General features: G+C 46.8%; 1 protein-coding gene across 9 annotated transcripts in view; it reads left to right on the forward strand.

Moving 5' to 3' along the window:
* The window catches only part of strbp (spermatid perinuclear RNA binding protein), a 76987-nt gene that overhangs the window by 15997 nt on the left and 37201 nt on the right, over positions 1-23789 (forward strand). For all 9 annotated transcript variants that reach the window (XR_009525377.1, XM_060050246.1, XM_060050242.1 and 6 more), the window contains exons 2-3: positions 1881-1981; positions 20585-20802. Coding sequence is in view for 8 of the 9 variants with exons in the window: in XM_060050246.1 (XP_059906229.1) it covers positions 20800-20802 (3 nt within the window). In the remaining variant the exon portion in view is untranslated. The remainder of the gene's footprint in view (positions 1-1880; positions 1982-20584; positions 20803-23789) is intronic.

Genomic DNA, 23789 nt, shown 5'->3' on the forward strand with positions numbered 1-23789 from the left:
CCCACCCTTGGTTACGCTCCAAAAAAAAAAAAAAAGTAGCTCTATTATGGTGTAGGAACTTTTGTCCCATTTAAGACACAATGCCCCTGTTGTTGTGCTCTTAAATCGGCTAAGTTTTCCAGAAGTTGTTCTACCAGTTATTGCAATATGTTATCTGTCAAAATCTGTTCATTTCTCTCACACAAAGATACAGAGAGAGAGTGAGGTAGAGAGAGTAGAGATGAGCGACTCTTTCATTCGTTTCAGAAAAAAAGTATATCAATATCTATTAACCGCATCTGTATTTCTATCAAGTCAGACAAAAACACAATATTTTACAGAAATATACATGGACCTTTAGAGCCTACTTATAAATATTGATCCGGGATGATCGTTTGATATGGACGTTCTGCGTTCCCCGCGGCTGAGGGCTAGCAAGTTGTTCTCATTGATCTTCATAAGGCTAGGATCTGGCTAGATAATGTAATGATGGATCAGAGGCAAGAACAAGGGCTTTGAGCTGGAAGGACCGAGCAACAGTATTTAAATATACCAGTATGAGGCTAGTTATCTGAAGAGGCATTTGTCAGGTCTTGTGGGTATTTGTAGGGTAATGTACCCAGAATGTTACCAGGGGTCTATTGGGAGCAGTTATACAATGTTTCCATAACTCCTATCTATTCTCTTGGTGTTTGTTAACTAGGTCCTTGTAATTCTGTTTGGGATCTGGACTGATGGATTTCCTTGAGTTCCCAATGAGCGGGGCGATACGAACTGAGTGCAAGACTCTCTTCCCTTTTCCTTTACAAATGATGTCTCCCTTGGGTCCGTCTTTCTTAATATTTCCCTCCTGTATAAAAAATATTGCGGGCTCCCAAGCACATTTGCAGGAATTTCTGTTGGAAAAGAATAAGAAAACATAACTTTATATACAAAACTCTTACATTTTAAACCTCAACCCTTTGTGGAGAAAAGCTTAATTATTTTTCCCTTTTTCTGATGTGTCTGACTGTGTAGTTTGGACTTTGATTAATAAAAATAAAAAATGGCTGCCAAATGTTTGTCCGAATGAAAGCTTTGTGGGCGTATTATGAAGGGTACAACAGAATGACTTGTGTACACATGCCGCGGAGGCCTTTCATCGGTTGAAAAGTGTCGATCGTTAATATTTACTTTTCTTTTGATGGAAAGACTCTCAATCAACCCCTTTCGGAGATGTCAATGTCCCTACCTCCGCTGTTCATATTGCCTTCGCTCTATCAACAGAAACATATGTCCAACAACCTTGTATAGTGCATTGAAGGTCCAGCCTTTTGTGTGTCCGTTCAGCATAGGCGTGTGAGGGCGGTGTACCCTGAACTGAGGGAACATTACGTAGGCTCTGCATGCAACGTGTTGCCCTTCATATTGGCACACAAAGCCATCCAGGCTGATGACCAATTCACGGGTAAAGGGATTGGCCTTGGCTGGGAGAATGAAACGACGAGCGCAGTATTGCACTGTAGAAGTTTTTTGCTGTGAATTCACCTCCACTGCATTTTTCAGTATACCATATTCTACCCGTGTTAAATGCATCCTTTCAATGTAGACTTTATATATATATCCTGGTGCACGGTGCTAGTTCATTTAAAATATTGTTTGGCATTGAGAATTTTCCTGAATGACATTTTTATGAATGGATTGATGTTGAATTGAATTTCTTCTAAGTATTCAAAATGATGTTTTGGTATTTTAGTTTTTCCCATTTAAGTAATCAAATGAAATGGTATTTTATATTCCAGAGTCGGCATGTGATGTCTCTACTGATGAGGCTGATATCCGTGTGTGGACTCACTCGTACGGTTCTTTAAACTGCACCTGTGTGTATCCACGATCACTCAAAAATGTCTCTGTCTCTACAGGTAGCGAAGCCGTTGGTGTGATTCCGGACAGATTGACCGACGGAAAGACTGACTGGAGAGGAAGTGAACATACAAACGGATAGCCAGAAGGATCGTGGGAGGTGAATGAAATGAAGGATTCCTATCTCTCTGTCGCCGTCTCTCTGTCTCTGACTCTGTCTCTCTCTCTCTGTCTCTCTCTCTCTCTCGCTCCCTCTCTCCCTCTCCCGCTCTGCCTGCCTGCCTGACTCTGCCCAGTGCTCTCCCGCTGTCTCTCCTTATCTCTCGCTCGTTGAATGGGGGGATTTAACCTTGGGGCTTGTTGTTTACAGAGCAGCCCCATCAGTGTAGCGGAGGTGTGTGTGTGTGTGTGTGTGGCTGGCCAATGCTAGTTTATGAGGATGAAAACAAGAATTCTGACAGATCATCAGAATAAAACTGCTCTCCCATCTGTGATAACTGAGGTATTAAGTCATTTTCCACCTTGAACTGTTGACGGTTCACATTCGTCTTGTTGACGTGTCAACTACTAGGGGTACTGATTGAGTTGTATTTCCTACTAGACCAAGGTTTATACCATTTCTTTATGACCATGCTTTGTCAATCCCTTCTGTAATTTCTTGCCTTATATTTTTCCCCTCCATCTCCACTGTTCTTCCATTTGTCCGATTATCCATTCATTTATGTATATCTTTGTTATTCTCCCATCGGTTATCCATCACCTACCTATGTTGTCAGACATTCATTCATCATCTTTCTTCCATCCGTTTGCCATCTGTTCATTCTAGTCTTTTCCGTTTCCTTCACACTGTTGCCAATGACATTCATCCTCTGACGAATTAATCTCCCCCCACCTCTCACCTCTCCCCTTTTCATCCGCCCTTTCCTTCGTTCTACCAATGTGGTGCCCGTCGCTCTCTCCTGACCCCCACAGAGTCATCATCCGACCCTCCCGGCTGCCCTTCAGTCGGCTGACACGTTTCTCCATCTACCGGCCTCTACCCTTCAGTCTACCTCCGCATAAATGGATTTTCTGAATCTATTCCTACGTTCGTAGTCCTTCAGCATTTCCCCCATCATACCGTGCCCCAGGCCCCCCCCCTCAGTGCATTAAGTCCTACTTCAAGATGCAATCTATTATTTAGTATCATTCGTCTGGCGATCTATCCATGGATCCGTCAGGTGCGGTTCATTTATTTGACTACTCTTTCTATTTTGTCATCCATTTGTTTATATGTTTGACATTGGGATTCAAAGCGTATGTAGATGTGAGATTTTTACATGTGTAAAAATGCTTTGCATTTTTAGTTTTCCCAAAACCATTTTAATCCAGCGTAGTACCTGCAAACCAAGTGTCATAACAATGTCTCTATAATTTTCTTTGCTATGGTTGCTTTGCAAAGGTTGCAAAATAATGTATTTTAACGATGTTTCCCCCCCATAAAACCTGAGGCATGTATCTATTTACATAACCAGCCCCTATTCCCACCTCATATGATGATCCTTCTACCTTTTCCCCTCAGAACTATGCATTAATGCGTCAATCCTCTCTTCTCACTCATCCTTCTCATTGCTCACTGAGCATCTAAACAACAACAACAACAACAACAACCAGTCCATCCATACATTAAGAAGTACCTCTATTTATCATATATTCATCTGTTAATCGTCCTCATTGACTCGTACTGTCCAGTCCGTCCACCTTGAATGTTCAGCTCCCCTCTGCGGCCCATTGATCACATCACAGCCTAGTGTGCCTGCTGGCTAGTAGCTCCCCATGTCGTTGTCTCTACTTAATCAGCCTCGATTTCCCCACTGTATCCCCTGTCCTTATCTCTTTATACCCCCCCCCCCCCCCCCCGTCTTGCTGTCTTTCCGTCGATCTATCAAACCGTCCGTCTGTCTAGATAGCCTGGTGTAGTGCCTCGGTACACCCCGTTGGTCAGCCAACCACGGGCCACGTGCACCGTATTCCCCTCTCACCTGTTGGCCTACCAAATTAAACCAGTCGAGTTAAGTACCTGTTGGGGCTGGCAAGCAATGGTTTGCATTGTCGATATTGTGGACATTTCCTAAAATTCACTCTTGCGCTTTAGACAAGAGCTCAGATTGGAAAATATGATGTTCCTTTATGTGACCAAACGACTAAAAATATGTCTTTTGAAGCCAGCAAATGTTTTTGGCTACACTGTCGTTGGTTAGTCCTCAGATATGCAAGAGGCTATGGAGATCTAACCAAATGCAGCGAAGCACATGTGTACCACGTGACCTTGTGTTCCCTACTGCCTTCCGTGGCTGTCATAATTGATCTCTAAATTATGCAGCGCACCCTTCCTGCTTTTTATAGTGTCGTTGCCTGCGTCAGCCGCCCGCTTCTGTATCTTTCCATATTAAAGTTTCATCGTGACACAATTAGGCTTTACTATCGACTGTCTGGCCCCACGTCCTCCAGCTACTTACTTTCTCAAGACTTGTCTGTCCTTACTGCTTGTAGATCATGTTAACCTGGCTACCTCTTAGCCCTGGTCGCTCTCACACTCTGAATTCCTCTTTGATTTCTCCGTCCTGATTGGTTGTCCTAGGAAGGCGGGCCAGACGGCTAATATGCGGCAGCTTTAATTTGTCATGTTCCTCATTCGGCGATGTCTTCCATTTCACATACTGCCGTATAATAGCCTGTGTGTGTGTGTGTGTGTGTGTGTGTGTGTGTGTCTGCAGGCTTCCTAGTTGCTGTTAATGTGATGTCATGGGAAGCTGTGTGTGTCTGGTGGTGTCACTAACACGTCGTGCAGTAGGAGGAAATAGCCTACACCCTGACACTAGTCTCTGCCAACGCTGGGGAACGTTTGGTGGCGTAGCATTCAGCCTCATAAATGCACTCAGGATCGTTCTCCAGCCATTTTTATTTCCGGCTCCATGTTTATGAATGACTTATGTGGTTGTCTGTCATGGCGGTTGCTCTGTTGGGTATTGATGTGTGTTTGTTGTTGTTGTCGTTAAACAAACAAATCATTGAAACAAAAGTGCTTCAACGTTTGCAATAGCGCAGCTGGCGTCTTTGCCCACATCTCGCGGGGAAGGTTTAAGGGGAAGTGTGTTTATGTTAGGTGTGAATAATTGATTGCTTGGGTAGTCTTTGCGGACCACCCGTTGGATCTCCTCCAATTACAAGGCTGGGGGCCTCCTCTGGTTCAACAGGACTGGGTAGAGTTGGAACACGCGTGGCGGAATGAGTTGTTTATTTACATGTTTATATTTTATGCATGCTTAAATAAAGCAAGAGGAGTCATAGGTTAAATGTGGTCGGACCATCGTTGTCGGCACATGCACACGCACGCAGGCACACGCTGGCACACGCAGGCACACGCACACGCACGCACACGCGCACGCACAAGCGCGCACACACGCACACGCACACACACACACAGGCACACACATGCGCGCTGGAACAAACACCCCCAGTCCACTTATGTTTCTACATCTGGATGTTTCATGTGGGAGTCGGACTGTTCGACAGTCTTTCTTTCCCTTATGCCTGCGGTGTCCTTGAAGGAGCAGGGCGTTCTTCAGTAAACACAGAGGGCGCCAGCCCCCCCTCGCCATCGACCAATGACAGACCGCTGATCTGGCCTCACAACTTGCGTCCTCAACCCCCATTAATAATTCCTTACCTGCGAAAAACCTTTGACTTGCTTTTTATACGCAAATATTGACAAACTTATCCTGCGCACGACATTAAATCAACCAATTCCTGCGTACTTGAGCAGATTCCGTCCCCCACACCCTCTTCAGAAAACTGTCTTTCACGTGTTTTTGATGCCAAGAAATGTGTTGGCTTTGGATTCCTCGCACACCTCACTCACATCCGGGGGGGAATGGAGGCGACGAGTCGGGGCCCCAGACGCCCTGATTCATTCACATTAATTAATTTTCCTTCTTTTAATCAGATGTCATAACAAAGTGCCCTGGACCCTGACACATCCAGCTGCCATGTCATCTAATCCCTCTCTTCAACAACGTTGCCCTGGGCTAATCTCGGATCTTATCAGCCCATTGTCACTGTTTTCCGTTTCTCCTGAATTATAGATGAAGGTTGATTGGCTGGCTGTAAGAGGACCTGTGATAGCCTCTGCATTCAGTTGGTTCCTCCCTTCTGGCCCTGTCGTCTGTGGGACTGCGATGTCTATGGGGTGCCTGTTCCTGCCAACCCATGCTGTGTTTTCTGCAGGAGATCAGGTGCCCTGTTGTCAGCTTAGTCCTGCCATATGGCTGATGTGCGGTTTTGTTTTGAGTGTATTTGTCCTTCGCTTACAGAAAAGCATTGTTAGACCGTTTAAAGGCTTGGAACATCATTTGCTCGAGTCTCTTTTAAAGCCATCGCCACTATCGCATCACTGATCTCCGCTGGGACGTTGAAAAGATTAATCATTAGAAATGGTCCCGTAGATGCTATATGGATTGAAGATAATCAGTAAATGGAGTTTAGTTGGTTGGGATGAATGCTGACATTGATGGCATTTCAAAATGGATACTGTCTTATCCTCGTACCCTCTCCCGCTCTCTCTGTGTCACACTCCACCCGTCCCCTGGGTTCTGTCCCACGTTCATGTTAAAAGCACTCGGTAGCCATGGAAACCCTTCCCAAGGGGGAGACTTGGAGTTGGATGTTTTCCTCCTCCTTTTTGTGTAATGGATCGTACACGTTCTTGTCTTGTCCCAACACTTCCACACCAGTCTTTCGTACATGCTCACGCATACACATGCGACGTGTAGAATAATGTGGTGAATTAAATCTGTTTTTGTTATTTTTTCTCAAAGCCAAGTACCGGTACACAGATTAATTCAGCATGAAAGGCAGATCTTGATGTTCGTGTCAGTGTTCTGTCTTGGGTGGGTGTGAAGGAAGCCAGATGAAAAGGCACACAACAGCAAACACTGTATTATATTTGGCACGCGACGGACGGATGGATGGATGTTGGATTCATAGACAGTACATCGGGTTTATTTTCCCTGAAAAGAGGCAGCGGGCTCGGCCTGACTGCAGTTGATTATGTTAAATGTGTGCGTGAGCGAGTGCTGTTAAGCATGTCCTCACATGTGTGCCTCTTTGTTGGTGCGTGCACGGCCTGAACTCCTTATGCTCTCATTTAATCTTTTAAATCGTAATCTGTGTGGAGAGCGGAGATGACCTTCGGCTATGGAGATCAACTGGAAGACACACACACCACCGCACTCTTTAACAAGTCACTCTCTAATTCCGGGTGCCTAGAGCACAATTAAGTATTCATTCAACATTTTCTTATTGGATTTAAAGCTGTGATGGTGAGATACAAGACTCTTCATATTTTACACTTACAGCCTCCCTCCCATGCTTAATTATTTTCCCTCCTATCATTACTCTCTCTCCCCTCTCCACCCTTCGTTCCTCCCTCCCACTCTCTCCTCCCTCCCTCCCTCCATCCTATCCTTTCCTCCCGTCCGTCCGTCCGCACTGCTGTCTCCATCTCCTCCTCAGCGCCAACCCTCTTTATTCCCAGTGGTGGCGTCCCCGCGATCCCTCCCTGCCAACTGCAGTCTCGCATATGTCTCCCCCTTCTGTTCACCACCGCATGTCTCTCTCTCTCTCTCTCTCTCTCTCTCTCTCTCTCTCTCTCTCTCTCTCTCTCTCTCTCTCTCTCTCTCTCTCTCTCTCTCTCTCTCTCTCTCTCTCTCTCTCTCTCTCTCTCTCTCTCTCTCTCTCTCTCTCTCTCTCTCTCTCTCTCTCTCTCTCTCTCTCTCTCTCTCTCTCTCTCTCTCTCTCTCTCTGCGTCAGCCGCCTCTTCATCCGGTTCCCCCTGAGCCCACCTCCTCTGTCGTGCTGTCTCGCCTCACTCCCACTTCCTTTCTCTCACCTTTTGACCTCCCAGTCAATCACTCCCAAGTCCGGGATTACTTGTGCTTCCTTTAGCTATACCTTCTTTTCACATGCTGCCTTATCCTTCTCCTTGCTTTGCTTTTGTCTTTAACCTCTTGTTGTAATTAATCTGTTCATGTAATGTGCTCTTTTTCTTTCCTAATTCTTACGTCTTTATTTTCCCTCTCTGACTTTTCTTTTTAGGTCTTCATCTTGTTAAATTTCTCTTTTCCCCTGGTCCCTTTAACGCTCCCCATCTCTCTGCGTTGTCGTGGTCTGGTCCATCCAACCCCCCCCCCCCCCCCCCCCCCTCAGCCTTGTACCTGATGTTTCATTACTTTAGTTGCGGAATCCTTTGTTCCCGCGATAATCCCGTGTGTAGGTTCCCCTCCCGTGCGTCACACCACTTCCACCGCCTCCTCGCTCTCCTCCCCGATGCACATCTCCTCCCAGGACCGTCTCACACTCTCTTCTCACCCTCTTCCATCTGTCTGCTGCTTCGTTTACTTCTTGTATTTTTCCCAGCCTGTGTCTGCCCGTCTCCCGGCGCCTCTCCGCCTGTCCGTCCCATCAACACATCAAGCTCCTCCACCCACCCACACACCCACCTCTCCTCTGTCTTCTCCCCTTTGCACACACTCCCCCCAGTGTTCCCCAGACAGGACGGGGGGGTAATGAAATGGCTGAGGGTCGGGCTAACGGCCTGGGTTGACCTGGGATGAATGGAGTCACTGAGCCACTCCTGCTTAGTATCACTAAATGAAGGTGTTTGTAAAGGGGCCTCATACAGGCCAGAGTAGGTGGAGGTGGAGGAGGTGGAGGAGACGGGGGGGGGGGGGAAGGGCTGGCTGCTGAACGACACTTCAGCGGTGTTACGAAAGATGTTTGTGACGGCGAAATGCCAAGGACGCTTGTGTTTATTTATCGTCCTTTGTGCGCTGCACCTATTGTCCACGATGACTCACTCACTTGGGACTGTGCAGAGCTCGTTTAGCGGCTCGCAGACGACGCACACGCACAAACACGCACGCACAAACACGCACGCATCAAACACGCACGCATCAAACACGCACGCACAAACGCGCAGGCACACCAAGATGCTTAATCCATGTAAGCCTATTGGGCATTCTGAATGAAAGAATCTAAATGAAAATATCAATCTTGTTTCTTGTTAGTGTTAATGAAAAGGGGGGGTGGGAGGCCTTTTAACGGAGAGAAAGTACACGTATACATATCTGAAATCGACAACTTTGTTGTCCCCGCAGCTCCAAACACTTCAAATGCATGCATGTGCATTCATACATTTTCCTATAGGTATCCTAAATCAAAGCAATTTGTATATCTAGATTGAATGTTTGAAGAAATAATCCTACAAACAAGCCAAAGGAATCCCTGAGCATAATCCTAATTGAATAGGACTAGGTGCTTGTTACAAATAGGTAAAATCTATCCTGTGAAAGCATTGGATCCAGATCTGTGATCTGGCTTCACCGATACACTAATCTGCTTATCTGCCTCACAGCTATTCCACTGCGCTCATTAATCAAAATGCACACAATAATGCAGGTGTGTGTGTGGGAGAGAATTCATGTACAAGAGGGAGTTATGGAGATTATAGGCTAGTGTGTGTGGCTGTGTGTGTTTGTGTGTGTGGGACCATTAGTGAATGAGTTGACAGCTGCCTGTGGTCTACCCCCCTGCTCTTAGCTGCTCCTATTGCTGGTTGAACCTCACAGGCCGGTCGAAGGGCTTTAGTTACAGTTACCATTCCTCTGGTTGGACAACGCACTCCTTTTTGACAGGTACCCATTCAATAATTTTACGCAGTGTTTTCTATGAATCTGCTTTGAGTTTTAAGAAAAGTGCGATACAAGTTGAATGTATGTATTATTATCACATCAACTTTAAAGCATACCAATATACATCTATGAGGTGTTCGTGACATAGTCACTCAATTCACGTTTTCTCTCAGATTTAAATGGATGAGGTCTGATCAGAGTTGGGGACCCCCACTCTACGTGAGTCGTTCATATGACTGCCGCGGTGCTAATGAGCTCATAAGTCTACTGTACAGTGAGGCCTCCCCCGCCTATCAGGATAATTTACCCTCTAAGCCCCAGCTGGCCACCAAAACCGCTGTTGCCACACCACATAGCCATTGGGGATTAGCCACTAATCAAATCCTTCTGGGGAAAATAAAAATGAACAGAATTCATTCTCACCTTTTTTAATTTATTATCGCTTTTCAATTGTTTGCCCTCACCCTTCCCACTGGATCACCCCCCCCCCCCCCGCACCCTAGCTAATTTTTCACTTCATGTTCGATCATGTTTTTCACAGACTCCATCCGGTCATTTTATTTGTTAAATTATCTCGTTAACGTGAATGAGTAGCTATGTGAAAGACTAAGTAGACCGAGATTCAAGAGTGCGTCTTACTTCCTGCTCATTGGGGTGTGTGTGTGTGTGTGTGTGTGTGTGTGTGCGCTTGTGTGTCGCAAACCTTGGTGGAATGTGGTGAGATCTGTCAGGATTTGATTGGATCGCTGGCCAGCTGTTTGGCAGCGTGTTGCAGCAGGCCTTATCTGAGCAGGGAGGCGGGAAACGCGCTATGAAATCCATGGTTGAAATATTGAGCCAGCCAGCATGGATAAGTAGTCATCTGACACAGGGAGGGATGGTTTCCATGCTGATTTAATAAATTGGATGGAAGGTGGCTCAACGGGACAGGGTGGTAGTTAAGGTGTTTAACTCCATGCCGAGAGCTTCATGAGGGAGAAGTCTAACCCCTAGCTGCTCATTATAACAGCATGCGGATTAAAAAATTCTGTGGATTTTCGATAAAAAATGAACTCAATTGCTAACTTACGTAGTTTGCCACACTTTGTTGAATTGTTCATTAGTTCTTTCTCCGTTGTGTTATGGGAAATGAATTTCCCCCTTTAGGGGATCAATAAAATGTCTGTAATTATCCAACAAGGTGAGCCCATCCCCGCGTCATGGTGTGTTTACATGTGATTAATACAGCTTCTGTTATTATTACCTCTCTTCTCCCTGGCCTCCTTCCTCCCGGCCATCTCCTCCCTCTATCAGAACGCTGCCTCCTACAGTCTCATCAGCTAGAGTGCTCTGAGAGGCGCGTTTATCTCTGACATCTCTGGCTCGGTGTGTCTGTCGGTGGCGTCTCGGGGAAATGCAAAACCCAAACAAAGCGGCCCGGCGACGTGTAATCCCAGGTCGTGTGTGTAGTGAGGATGGGGATGAGGCTTTTACCAAATATGTAACGGGCATGTTGTTGATCAGAGGATTCCTTGATTTGCCAATAATCATGTAAAAATGTCACGTGAATAATGTTTTCTGCATGTAAAAATTGAAGAAACTGCTTTTAAAAGTGCCACGTAAAATATACGTGGCACATAAAATATTTGGTTGAATCGATTAGTATTAAAATTAATTAATAGATTTAAATCGACAACACAGATAGCAAAGTCAGTTTCAGCCCTACTAGAAAATTAATCTTTGTCCTCCAAAGAGCACCGTGACCATCGGCTAAATGGGCCCCGTTTGCTGTTAATTGTTTTCTACAATTGGCCAGATTGATCTATTGAATCAGCACGTTGTAGTGAAGCGATAGGAGAGGCATCAGTTAGTTTGAGGGGCCCTTTTATAACCCATAACGACGTTACTGCGTGGACTCCATCGAGGGGCCATTAGGGCCTATTACATGAGAGTACCTATTCACTATTCAGCATTAGATACAGCGCCAGCATGGCTGCTCAACCTCAGAAAGACTAGCCTGCTGTTTAAGCTGTGCTAGTAGGACCAGGGTAGTTGCCAATAGAACAGGCTGCACACTGCTGGGTACTGCATGCAGGGGTGGCTATGGGAGGATACAAAGTGTCAAATCCTTTTGGAGATCTCTATTCAATGAAGAGTTGGAGTGAGTGAATGGTGGTCACGCAGATGTGTGCACGTCAACACACCAACTGTACAACCAATTGATTGGGTGAAAGAAATTAGAATAAAGAAAATCTGCACGTTATCTCTAGATTGACTTAATCGGCCATAGTGCGTTCAACTCTACATGCTAGCATAAATCTCATGTAAGTGCTGTCTGGAGGAAGTCAGTGGGTTTCAGATCCCCTCATGGTCCGTGTCTGAATCGATTTCGCCACAGCTTTAAAAGCACACACACCAGGCGAGCCACGGCGAGGTGCACAGGCACTGTCCTGGTGTAGAAAGACAACACGTCAGAAGATCCCGATTCTTGGTTCTGTTTCTTATTATAATGGGTCCAAATGGATAACACTGCGATGTGTGACGGCCATACTCGGAGCCTGTCGGGTGTTAAAGTAAAAAGCCGATGGAGCATCGCAGATGACATGAAAAAAAACAATCTTTCGTTTTCAGAAGGCCAGCACACTTCGGCTGCCGACTTGGTCAACCTCTCTGACTAAAAATGCAGTCACACCAAGGACTTATTTGACATGGTGTTTAATAGCTTGTAGCTGAGTAAATGTTCAGTAGGTAGTCGTCCTTAAGTTGGGCAGGTTCAAAGTTGTGAAAACGGGGGTGTTTTGATCTCCTGTCTTTTAAGTCCTATAGTCTATTAAACCACACGATTATTATAACAGAAGCTACGGAGCCTTTGAATATTATTCACATTCATAATTAATGTTATTTCTAACACAATACCGCCTATCACACAAAAATAATTAGGAAGTCTTTATTCTCTTATGAAAGTAAAACCAGAGATTGTCTTCGAGAATTTGGTGCATATCGACCAAGCAACCAGAACACAGGACAATTTACCTTACACACACAAACATGTACAGAGACGCACGCATACACGCGCACGCACACACGCACACACACGCACGCACGCACGCGCGCACAATAGAAAGTGTAAATGCGTCTGACCTTTTGTAGGCCTGTGACCCCCACCTCCCCCCAGGCTGACCTGCTGACAGGGAGAAATGTCCTCACCCATCTACACGCACTCCTCTCACTCCATTTTAATAATTTAACGTGGCAGCTTACAGTCCCATTTCCCATGTAATCCATTTCCCTCCCAGAAGCTACCTCAGCACTTTCTCTGGCCTCCACCAGCACATCAATACTGTGACCCCGGCAGCACCGGCCTGTGCCAGTCCAACAAGGTGATACACAGCGGCGTTGTTGCCTTGTTACCCAGCTGGTTACTGTAATAGCAAATTATTAAAGGGCTTTTTACTTCCCCACGATAGGATATTAGGATTTTCGAATGCCAATATGTGTTGTGTAAATATTGTGATTCTGTAAATATTGTTGGTGTGAAATTAGATAATTTTTTGAGTCAACATGACAATACAGATGTTTTGGAAGCAAAGAATTCCACATTTTGATTTATATTTTTTACCCCCCCCCCCATTCCTACTTTATTTATTACCAGTGGGTAAACAGCTTCTGCCTTAGACATGGAGCAGATGATGTGTATACTGCTACACAGATGTAGATACTTGCATCATTGGAGTAAGATGCTTAAAGCTACTGCGGTATGCTTGTGTTGGTGAAGGTGTGTCTGTTCATGAGGGAGTTTTTTTGCTGACAAAGCAACAGGAAGCGGATAAAGTGCGCTATCCAGCGCTTCTGTTCTCGGGAGAAAGTCAGTTTCCCCTGCAAGGTGGACTTTGTGGCCTTTTGTGATATACAGTGTGCATATGAACAGCTACAGGTTTACCCTTTGTACTTGCTGACATCATGTTAGAAAGTGGTGAGCAGTGAGTTGTTGGAACTCAGCCGGGATGAAGTTATAACTGTGACACAACGTTCAGAAACACTTCCCGCGAAAAACAAGCCCAGACCACTTTTTTTCAGCGCAAAGGAAACAGTGTTATTATCTCTTTCCTGTTCCTTTGTCAGCAAAAGCGCAGCTTGGTCATTTCACAGGGCTGGACCAGGAAGGGTTTTACCAAGACAGCTCTGGTATAGATTGTCTGCCTTTGATATAGGCCTATGGGATGATGCATCAATCCCTGTATTTTTAGGAGCATGCATCAATACATTGACGGTGGATGAAACCGATCTCCTAAGGGAAGGGATATGTTTTCATGAGGCTGGAACAGCACTATCCGTGCCCAGCCCAATACCCCAATATTCCTTCTTCTTGGATTACCCAGGAAGGAAAGGGATCCCGGGAAATATAATACAAGTTCCAATGGAAACAGTTTTTCTTGTTTGTGATCCTCGTGTCCTATCTATGTCGGATGTACACATTGTCTTACATTTCTTAAAAGGAAAGTACATTTGTAATGGAACGTGGATTCTGGGAGGAGGTGTTGTAGTGTGTTTCTGGTAAATGCCTTCTATGTTATCTGGAAAGATTATCAAGGATATGACTGAATGGGAAGGAACCAGGTCTTTATGGCCGTTTAGGAGATTCGATCTAGGAATGAGATGTCTTGTTTGTGAAGAGCCTGGGTCCTGGTCTGGAAAAAAAATACCTTATCTTTTTTATGACGCAATTAAGCGTTCACGAACAAAAGGCAGTTTCTCTCACAAGAAAGTGGGCAAGCAAAAGGACCTCTAATAAATCTTGATCTTGACAGAAAATCTTTTTTCGGTTTGTGCTCTTGTTTGGGTTTATGTTCTCTTGCTGTTTTGTGTAAATATGAAAGTTGAAGAAAAACCTTCAGATTTGTGACACCCAGAGACAAACATCAGCATCTGTTGTGCGCTTCGAATACATCCGGTTACCAGAAACAATAAACACTCGGTTGTCAGCAAAGGACTATTTATGTCCCAGCGTGCACTGAAAGAGGAGAGGGCCAGCCATCATCTGCTTTTGCTCAGAAGGCTGGTGCTCTTCTGGTGTCCTCTGGCAAATTACCTGAGATGTGCAGTCTCAGTGTTTCATGACAGAAGGCTTAAAGAGGAAGTGATGACACTTTTGTTTCAAGCTTAGTTGACACCCTTTTTATGCAAGCAAATCAAATGAGTCTTCATCTCATCATCTCATCTCATTTTCTTCCGCTTATCCGGGGTCGGGTCGCGGGGGGAGCAGCTCAAGCAGGGGGCCCCAGACTTCCCTTTCCCGGGCCACATTGACCAACTCTGACGGGGGGATCCCGAGGCGTTCCCAGGCCAGTGTTGAGATATAATCTCTCCACCTAGTCCTGGGTCTTCCCCGAGGTCTCCTCCCCACTGGACGTGCCTGAAACACCTCCCAAGGAAGGCGCCCAGTGGGCATCCTTACCAGATGCCCGAACCACCTCAGCTGACTCCTTTCTAAGTAAAGGAGCAGCGGCTCTAATCCGAGTTCCTCACGGATGGCTGAGCTTCTCACCCTATCCCTAAGGGAGACGCCAACCACCCTTCTGAGAAAACTCATCTCGGCCGCTTGTACCCGCGATCTCGTCCTTTCGGTCATCACCCAGCCCTCATGACCATAGGTGAGGATAGGAACGAAGATCGACCGGTAGATCGAGAGCTTTGCCTTGCGGCTCAGCTCTCTTTTCGTTACAACGGTGCGGTAAAGCGAACGCAATACCGCCCCCGCTGCTCCGATTCTCCGGCCAATCTCACGTTCCATAGTACCCTCACTCGCGAAACAGACCCCGAGGTACTTGAACTCCTTCACTTGGGCTAAGGACTCATTTCCTACCCGGAGTAAGCAATCCATCGGTTTCCTGCTAAGAGTCATGGCCTCAGATTTAGCGGTGCTGATCCTCATCCCAGCCGCTTCACACTCGGCCGCCAGCCGATCCAGTGAGTGCTGAAGGTCACAGGCCGATGATCCCATGAGGACCACATCATCTGCAAAAAGCAGTGACGAGATCCTCAGACCACCGAACTGCAACCCCTCCCCACCACGACTATGCCTCGATATCCTGTCCATGTATATCACAAACAGGATTGGTGACAAGGCGCAGCCCTGGCGGAGCCCAGCACCCACCGAGAACGAAACTGACTGGCTGCCGAGGACGCGAACACAGCTCTCGCTTTGGGAGTACAGGGATTGGATGGCCCTGAGGATAGGCCCCCTTATCCCATACTCCCGCAGCACCTCCCACAGTTTCTCCCGGGGGACCCGGTCATACGCCTTCTCCAGATCCACAAAACACATGTAGACCGGATGGGCATACTCCCAGGCCCCCTCCAGGATCCTTGCGAGAGTGAAGAGCTGGTCCGTAGTTCCACGTCCGGGGCGAAAACCGCATTGTTCCTCTTCAATCTGAGGTTCGACGATCGGCCGAACCCTCCTTTCCAGCACCTTGGAGTAGACTTTACCAGGGAGGCTGAGAAGTGTGATACCCCGGTAATTGGCACACACTCTCTGGTCCCCCTTTTTGAACAGGGGAACCACCACCCCGGTTTGCCACTCCTTTGGCACTGTACCCGACTCCCACGCGATGTTGAATAGGCGTGTCAACCATGACAGCCCCTCAACACCCAGAGCCTTTAGCATTTCTGGCTGGATCTCATCAATCCCTGGGGCTTTGCCACTGCGGAGATGTTTGACTACCTCAGTGACCTCCACCAGGGAAATTGACGACGAAACACCATCAACCTCGAGCTCTGCCTCCAACATAGAGGGCGTGTTATTCGGATTCAGGAGTTCCTCAAAGTGTTCCTTCCAACGTCCGACGACCTCCTCAGTTGAGGTCAACAGAGTCCCATCCTTACTGTACACAGCTTGGACGGTTCCCCGTTTCCCCCTCCTGAGGTGCCGGATAGTCTTCCAGAAACACTTTGGTGCCGACCGAAAGTCCTTCTCCATGGCCTCTCCGAACTTCTCCCACACCCGCTGCTTAGCCTCCGACACGGCAGCAGCTGCAGCCCTTCGGGCCTGTCGGTACCCTGCAACCGAGTCAGGAGTCCTCCAGGATATCATATCCCGGAAGGCCTCCTTCTTCAATCGGACGGCTTCCCTGACCACCGGTGTCCACCACGGTGTCCGAGGGTTACCGCCCCTTGAGGAGCCTAAGACCCTGAGGCCACAGCTAGTCACCGCAGCTTCAGCAATGGAGGCTTTGAACACCGCCCACTCCGGCTCAATGCCCCCAACCTCCACAGGAATGCTAGAAAAACTCCGCCAGAGGTGTGAGTTGAAGATACCTAGGATGAGTCTTGTTTACATTAATTTCTTCTGGTAGTTGTTAGGTAATGCACTTTTGAGGGGAAGCCAGTTTTTTGTACCCTGAATCGGTTATAACGAGTGACTTGGGGATGAGAAATGTTGGTTGTAAAGTTGGCGGTTATTAAGCCAATAGGGAGGAATCTGGGTGTCTGAGCCCAATGAAGACGCTGCCACAGGATCAGTTGTTATGTTGACATGTACAATATCTATCTTAGACACTCTCTTGATGTCTCCTTTTGTGCTTGTCTGCCTTGTTTATCATCGTCCTGACACCAAGCCACACTTTCATTCTGTACGCTGAACTGTCAAGCTTCCTCTTTTAGACAAATGTCTCTCTTACACTCGCTCTTTGTCTCTCTCTCTCCCTGTTCCTGTTATATTGTTCCCCTCTCTCTCCCTGTGATTAATTGTGCAGCATTTCCCCCTCATGCCCTCCACTCTCTTTTTAACATCATTGTCATGATGAGCAAAAGCTACCGTCGGTATTCACCGTTGTAGGAGAGCAGTGTCTGTGTGAACGTTTGTTTTATCTCCTACTCAACCAGACTTTTATCCTGTCCTAATAATGTGCTCTCCGTTAGGGTGTGTCATTTTGCATGCAAACGCGTGACACTAACAAACGTGTATTTCTGTCACTTGTATCCACAAGCGTGCCAAGAAAAGCAGGGCAAAAAAGGGAAAGCCTCAATGTTTACTGGACCTGGTCACTTCTGCACAGAACGGCCTTTGAGCAGCGGCTAATAAAAGTGAATGAGTTAATGTGTCTACAATATCAGAACATACATGAATACACTGAACGCAAGCACACTTCTAAAGGCGGATATAGAGCGCGGTCAAATAAAGTAGAAACCAAATGTAAACATCCACCACCAAATGTCAACTTCCATTCAAGTATTTATGGCCTTCCCTCAGAATATTAAATACTTTTCTTTCAGTTTTCGGGTAAGTCCTTGTGTACAATCTGTTATTCTTAACTATCCTAGCTCCCCACCCTCCACCCTCACCCACAGACAGTGTGGGTGTGCTATAGAGATGTTCTGAGAAGACGTGGTGTTCTCTGAGGCAGCCTTTCCCTGTCGTATCCCGCGCTGGAGACTCTGAAAGAGACACATAATTCTATTATTCTCTCTTTGCCTTTCCCTTTGGACCCTGCACTGCTCAGTGGCTATGAAGCTTATTAGAACTGAAAGGTGCAAATTGCAACTCTGAGTGAATGTTCCTTTCTATCCCTCTCCAGATCTCTCTCCATCTCTCTCACTTCTTATTCATTTCTCGCACTCCCACTAATTCCCCTCCCAGCTCCATAGGGAGCTGTGTGTGTGTGTGTGTGTGTGTGTGTGTGTGTGTGTGTGTGTGTGTGTGTGTGTGTGTGTGTGTGTGTGTGTGTGTGTGTGTGTGTGTGTGTGTGTGTGTGTGTGTGTGTGTGTGTGTGTGTGTGTGTGTGTGTGTGTGTGAAGTATAGTTAATAATTATCACCGGGTAAAAGGAAAGGAGTTTGTGTGTATACCTTGTGTGGGTGTGAGAACACAGCATGAATGTGTTGTGCGAAGGTGTGCTGTATATTCCTGGGTTCATGAGAATGCCTCACACACATATGCACACTTCCAGTTCTCCTTCTGACATGAAACCTACAATTACACATTAATGACACCCCAGCACAATACGAGTGTGGGCGGGGGGGGGGGTGATAACTCAGAGTGGGAGTAATGTAATAATTAATGACTGAGGCACCCTGGTACAAATTGTCGATGGAGGAGGTTAAGAACACACATACCCGTCAATCACTCCCACACAGGTAATACAAACATTTGTATATAATTCACACACACACGCGCACACACGCACACAGAGCTCTCAACCAGACAACTCCCTCCCAGCAGGGGGGAGAGACAGAGTATTCTGTACACTTTGTGTGTCTGAGCTGCACCTATAATCACACTGATAGGAGGACAACATTTCCTTCCTGGCTGCTCCATGTGTAATCTATTTGTGCTTTCTGATAATGAGCAAATAGTTAAGGCATTGTGTCCGCCAAAATAATGTTCTCGTAGACCGTTTAGTTTATTCGCCCCTCTAGTGATGAAGAGGAGCTCTGGCTGACACACACACAGACACAGAAGCGGTCACACACACACACTCATATGAGGCCTGCCTGGCAGGTGTTTCCAAGAGGTAATTGTTAGCATGACAGGCTAGCAGAGTGACGCGTGAAGAGGGGAGAGGCGGGCAAAATGTAAGAGGCTTCCTTCTCCAGGTGAAGCCAGGATTCTGCAGGCTCCCTGGCTGGGCTGCTGGTCTGATCGCTTGGGCTGATCGGATGAAGGCCCCTTCCTCTTCAATGCCCTGGACTATATCTATGTCTTCAATCTGTCCCTCCCTCCCTCCCTCCCTCCCTCTCTCTTCCCTCTGAGCTTAGAGGCTACTGTTCAATCCTCCAAAGGAACATACTATTCCAGGTTGAACCTAGAATAGTTGCTCTTACCTGAGGGTCAAGCGGTTATAATGCACATTCTATGCACTTCATTCTATTAGTAGCCGACTGTGCAGGACACAAAGAAAAGCAGACAAAAATAAATAAATATTATCGTGCATTTCAAAATGTCTTTCATTTTGACTCGCATGCGAACCCACACTAACACACGTACACAAACACCACACACACACAAGCACACACACCAGCATATGCATATCACACACATACACATATCAGCATACACACATACACATATCAGCATACACACACCAGCATATGCACATATCAGCATACACACACCAGCATATACACACATCAGCATACACATACGCACACCAGCATACACACACAAGCACACGCATAGAGAGCTCTATAAATGTCAGTGGTCTGCTCTGAGTGCAGCCAGATGTGTCTGTGTACTGTCCGCGGCGGTGCTGTTGACATTACGTGTTGTGAACAGGAGCATTGTGTCTGTCCTAATCAGGTCTCAAGCCGGCCTGGTTCGTTCCTACACACACACACCAGCTAGGGTGGCTCGCTCTTCCTGGGTTCCCGTCGGGCTCCGGAGAGGAACAGTGGAAAATGTGTTTGGAAATATGTGCTTGAGTGTGTGTGTGAGGGCCGGTGCCTGGACTCAATTACTAACAGGTTGACACGTGTTTAATCGGTAGAAAGACTATGGAGGCTGTTCATTTGTGACTGATTTAGTTCTGTGAAGATGAATATGTCCATGGAGGTTTGATGCCCGTTTTTTCCTGTTTCTCATGTAAAATGCAGCACATTTCAAATTTTCTGACATGACGATTGTGTGATATGAAGCAGCAGTTGATGAATCTCACTGGGAGAAACTACCAGTGTACTGTTTGTTTCCCTTCCATCGGCCCCCCTGAAAGATTCTGTGTGAATATTCTGTATTTTCCTCTCTCTCTCTCTCTCTCTCTCTCTCTCTCTCTCTCCTCTCTCTCTCTCTCTCTCTCTCTCTCTCTCTCTCTCTCTCTCTCTCTCTCTCTCTCTCTCTCTCTCTCTCTCTCTCTCTCTCTCTCTCTCTCTCTCTCTCTCTCTCTCTCTCTCTCTCTCTCTCTCTCTCTCTCTCTCTCTCTCTCTCTCTCTCTCTCTCTCTCTCTCTCTACCTCTCTCTCTCTCTCGCTCTACCTCTCTCCTGCTCTCTCTCTCGACTGCTCTACCTCTCGACTGCTCTACCTCCCTCTGGCTCATCCCTCTACCTGTGTTGTGTGTCCACAGGGATAACCAGACCCTGGTCCTGGAGCGGAGGGGCTGAATGACAGAGCAGCACATGTGGAGGGCTAGCAGGCCGACCACCACGTCCTGACCTCCGACCGCTGAAGTCCCGCTCCCCCCCCCTCCCCCCCTCCCCCCGACCCCTACACGCAACGAGTGACCTCAGCACTGGGTGTCACGGAAACGGAATAGCAAGGAAATACCGCTCCTCCGCAGGCATGGTGAGTAACTTGTGTGTGTGCGTGTGTGTGTTAGGGCTGCTAGATTATGAAAAAAATCATGATCACGATCAATTTGGTCAATATTGAAATCCTGATAATTCAAACGATTATTTTTGAGTTTGAAAAACGGATGTATTCAGCATGTCTCTCCCAGAAAAGACTTTGTAACAGAACTTTGAAATTTTGCCTAAAAAAATACACAAAATGGTCAAAAAGAAAATGTTCAAATCTAAAATGATGTACAGATCCTGCTGCTCACTTTCTATAAAACATTTAATGAAAAAAAACTAAAACCTGTGTGTACTGTGGGTAGTGGTATGTTTGTGTATTGAGGTTTGTTCGTGTGTGTTGGGTAATGGTGTGTGTGTCCAAGCTCAAGAGTATGATCCCCAACTGTGTCTGTGAACACTTTTGCCAGACTGGATGTTGTGATGGTTCAATTTGATAACCTTCTCTATACAAGACGGCTGTGTGTGTGCACGGGTACGCGGTGTGTGTGTGTGTGTGTGTGTGTGTGTGTGTGTGTGTGTGTGTGTGTGTGTGTGTGTGTGTGTGTGTGTGTGTGTGTGCGTGTGCGCGCATCAACGGCAGCGCTGTGTGTGTGTGTGTGTGAACGAGATAACTGTAGGAGTGGGTGCAGACAGGAGTGTAGATTGTGTCGTGGGAGAGAGGAGGAGCGAGGCCTGTAGAGAAGCTTATCAGCAGGGAGAGGAGGTCTGAGAGGCCAGGGCTCAGGGACTGAAGGAGCACAGAGCGAGAGGAGGTGGAGGAGGAGTGGGAGAAATGTCTCATTGGTCGAGGAAATAATGAAAAATATATGATCCAAAGAAATTGTAATCATGATGGAGAAAATGAGGAGGTGACGCGGCTTCATGCTGGTGTTGACTGCGATGTGGAAATGGTACTCATCATCATCGTCATCCGCTTATCCGGGGTCGGGTCGCGGGGGGAGCAGCTCAAGCAGGTACTGTACAGGGTAATTTACACCCATGGCTATTATGGCTGTCAGAATAAATTCACATTTCATAGGCCCGTGCTGTTATTAGGCAGCGCGCAGGCGAGAGGAACCGTTCTGAGGGAGTAGATGACAGGAACGGATGAGGAGGGACATTGAGGAGGAGGAGGAGGAGGAGGAAGAAGTAGAAAAAGAATAGGAGAAGTAGATGAGGATGAAGAGGGGAAAACAGGAGCTGAGGGAAATAAATTGGAGGACGAGGGATACAAGGCAGGGGGGGGGGGGCGAGAGAGAGAGAAAGGGGGATGAGGGATCGGGAGAAAGAGAGGTTAGGAGCAAGATGGCGAGCAGTGGAGACAAGGAATTGATTAATGGTGTTGGCTTGTGAGGTTGGGTACAGAGGCTCTGTGGGGAGAGAGGGGGAGGGGGATCGGGAGATGAATTATTAAAAAGTAGAACGAGAGGAGGGAGGAGGACCATGAGGCTGTGAGGAGAGAGAGAGAGGGAGGGTGGGAGAGAAGGAGGAGGGGAGAACAATAAGTACTTAAGGTGGGGATTGAATAGGGGTAGGGGGAGGAGCTAAGTGTGCAGGGGTTGGACTGGGCAGAGCAGGGTACATTGCCGGGCTCATAAATTATCCACCCTAATGAGGGTGTTTTTGTCATATAAGGTGTGTGTGTGTGTGTGTGTGTGGGGGGGTGGGTGGGTGGGTGGGTGGGTGTCGGTGTGTGTGTGTGTGCTCTCAAGGGAAGCGAACGCACTTTAGTCAGACCTTTGCTGCTTTAATGCGGAGAATCACACGATGACCTTGCCAGGATGGTACACTCACACACCCCTCAATCAGCCCTCCCCCACTACACACAGACACACACAAACACACCGCCTGGGTTGACCTTCTGTTGTATATCCTTTTTAACTGGCACTGTCCCTTGTTCCATTGCGGAGTGACACACACACACACGCATGCACACATTCACAGTGTTCTGTGTACCTCAAGGCTTCAATATGGCCTGATGTGAAATGGATGCCATGTTAAAACTTTTACTGCACTTGCATGCAGTATTTCTCTGCTCACATGCGCAATAATAAAGCCTGTGAGGAGAAAACCATTCATTGAGTGCACACATAAAAACACACAAAACGGATGCCCCTGTGCGCACCAATGCCTTCTTTGCGTGCGTGCCCACACAGCGTTTTCCTGCTCGCTCGGAAATCTTTGCTCATCGCGCGTAGGTTTTGGAGCCAGCCATGGCCGTTGTATCCCTGAATGTGAATGGCTCCATGTTGCCCAACACCACTTGAAGTGCTTGGATGATTTTCTCGGGTAACATGAAGCGAGCTGACATTTAACCAAGAGTCCGTTCAAGAGCTGACGTCTAAGAAGGTGCTTCGGAGAACTGTAAAGCACAGTGTTACACCTCAGGCAGCTTGCAGTTGTTAATCAAACATAATATTATGCATGTCATGAATACAAGTAGGGTCATCAGACGCAGTGAGCCATAGCCAGTCTTGAAGAATGGCATTACTTCTTGAGAATAGAGATGTATCAACAGATCAGGAAATATAAAAAAAACTAAATGCTGATGACGAAGAAATACTGCATTAATTTGCTGCAGGGTAACGTAGCTATTTATACAATGAAGTCCAATGAATCAGCGCTGTCGCTGTATTTGTAAATCTGTATTATGCATAATAGTAAAAACAAAATAGAAAAATGTAAAGTCTCCCTTGCGAAGGCTGTTTCTGGGGAATCAGAGGAATCTATGTCTAAACTTGATGGGTTAGAACAACCAATCACCTCAGTTCTGCTACGATTTATGATATGTGCGCACGGATGTGTCAATTTTGCTTGCGATTTTTGGCAGTGGTATGGCGCCATATGACAACGCGTGCGTGCGTGTGTGTGTGAGGATTTAATAGTGATAATAAATCATGGCATGTGTGTAATGCAATATGTGTTCCTAAAGTATCTTTCTTTGCCATTTTTGTCCCACTGTGGCATAATTACCTCCCTACACTATTCCCTTTTGCT

The sequence above is a fragment of the Gadus macrocephalus genome, chromosome 4 (assembly GCF_031168955.1).
Source record: "Gadus macrocephalus chromosome 4, ASM3116895v1".
NCBI lineage: Eukaryota > Metazoa > Chordata > Actinopteri > Gadiformes > Gadidae > Gadus > Gadus macrocephalus.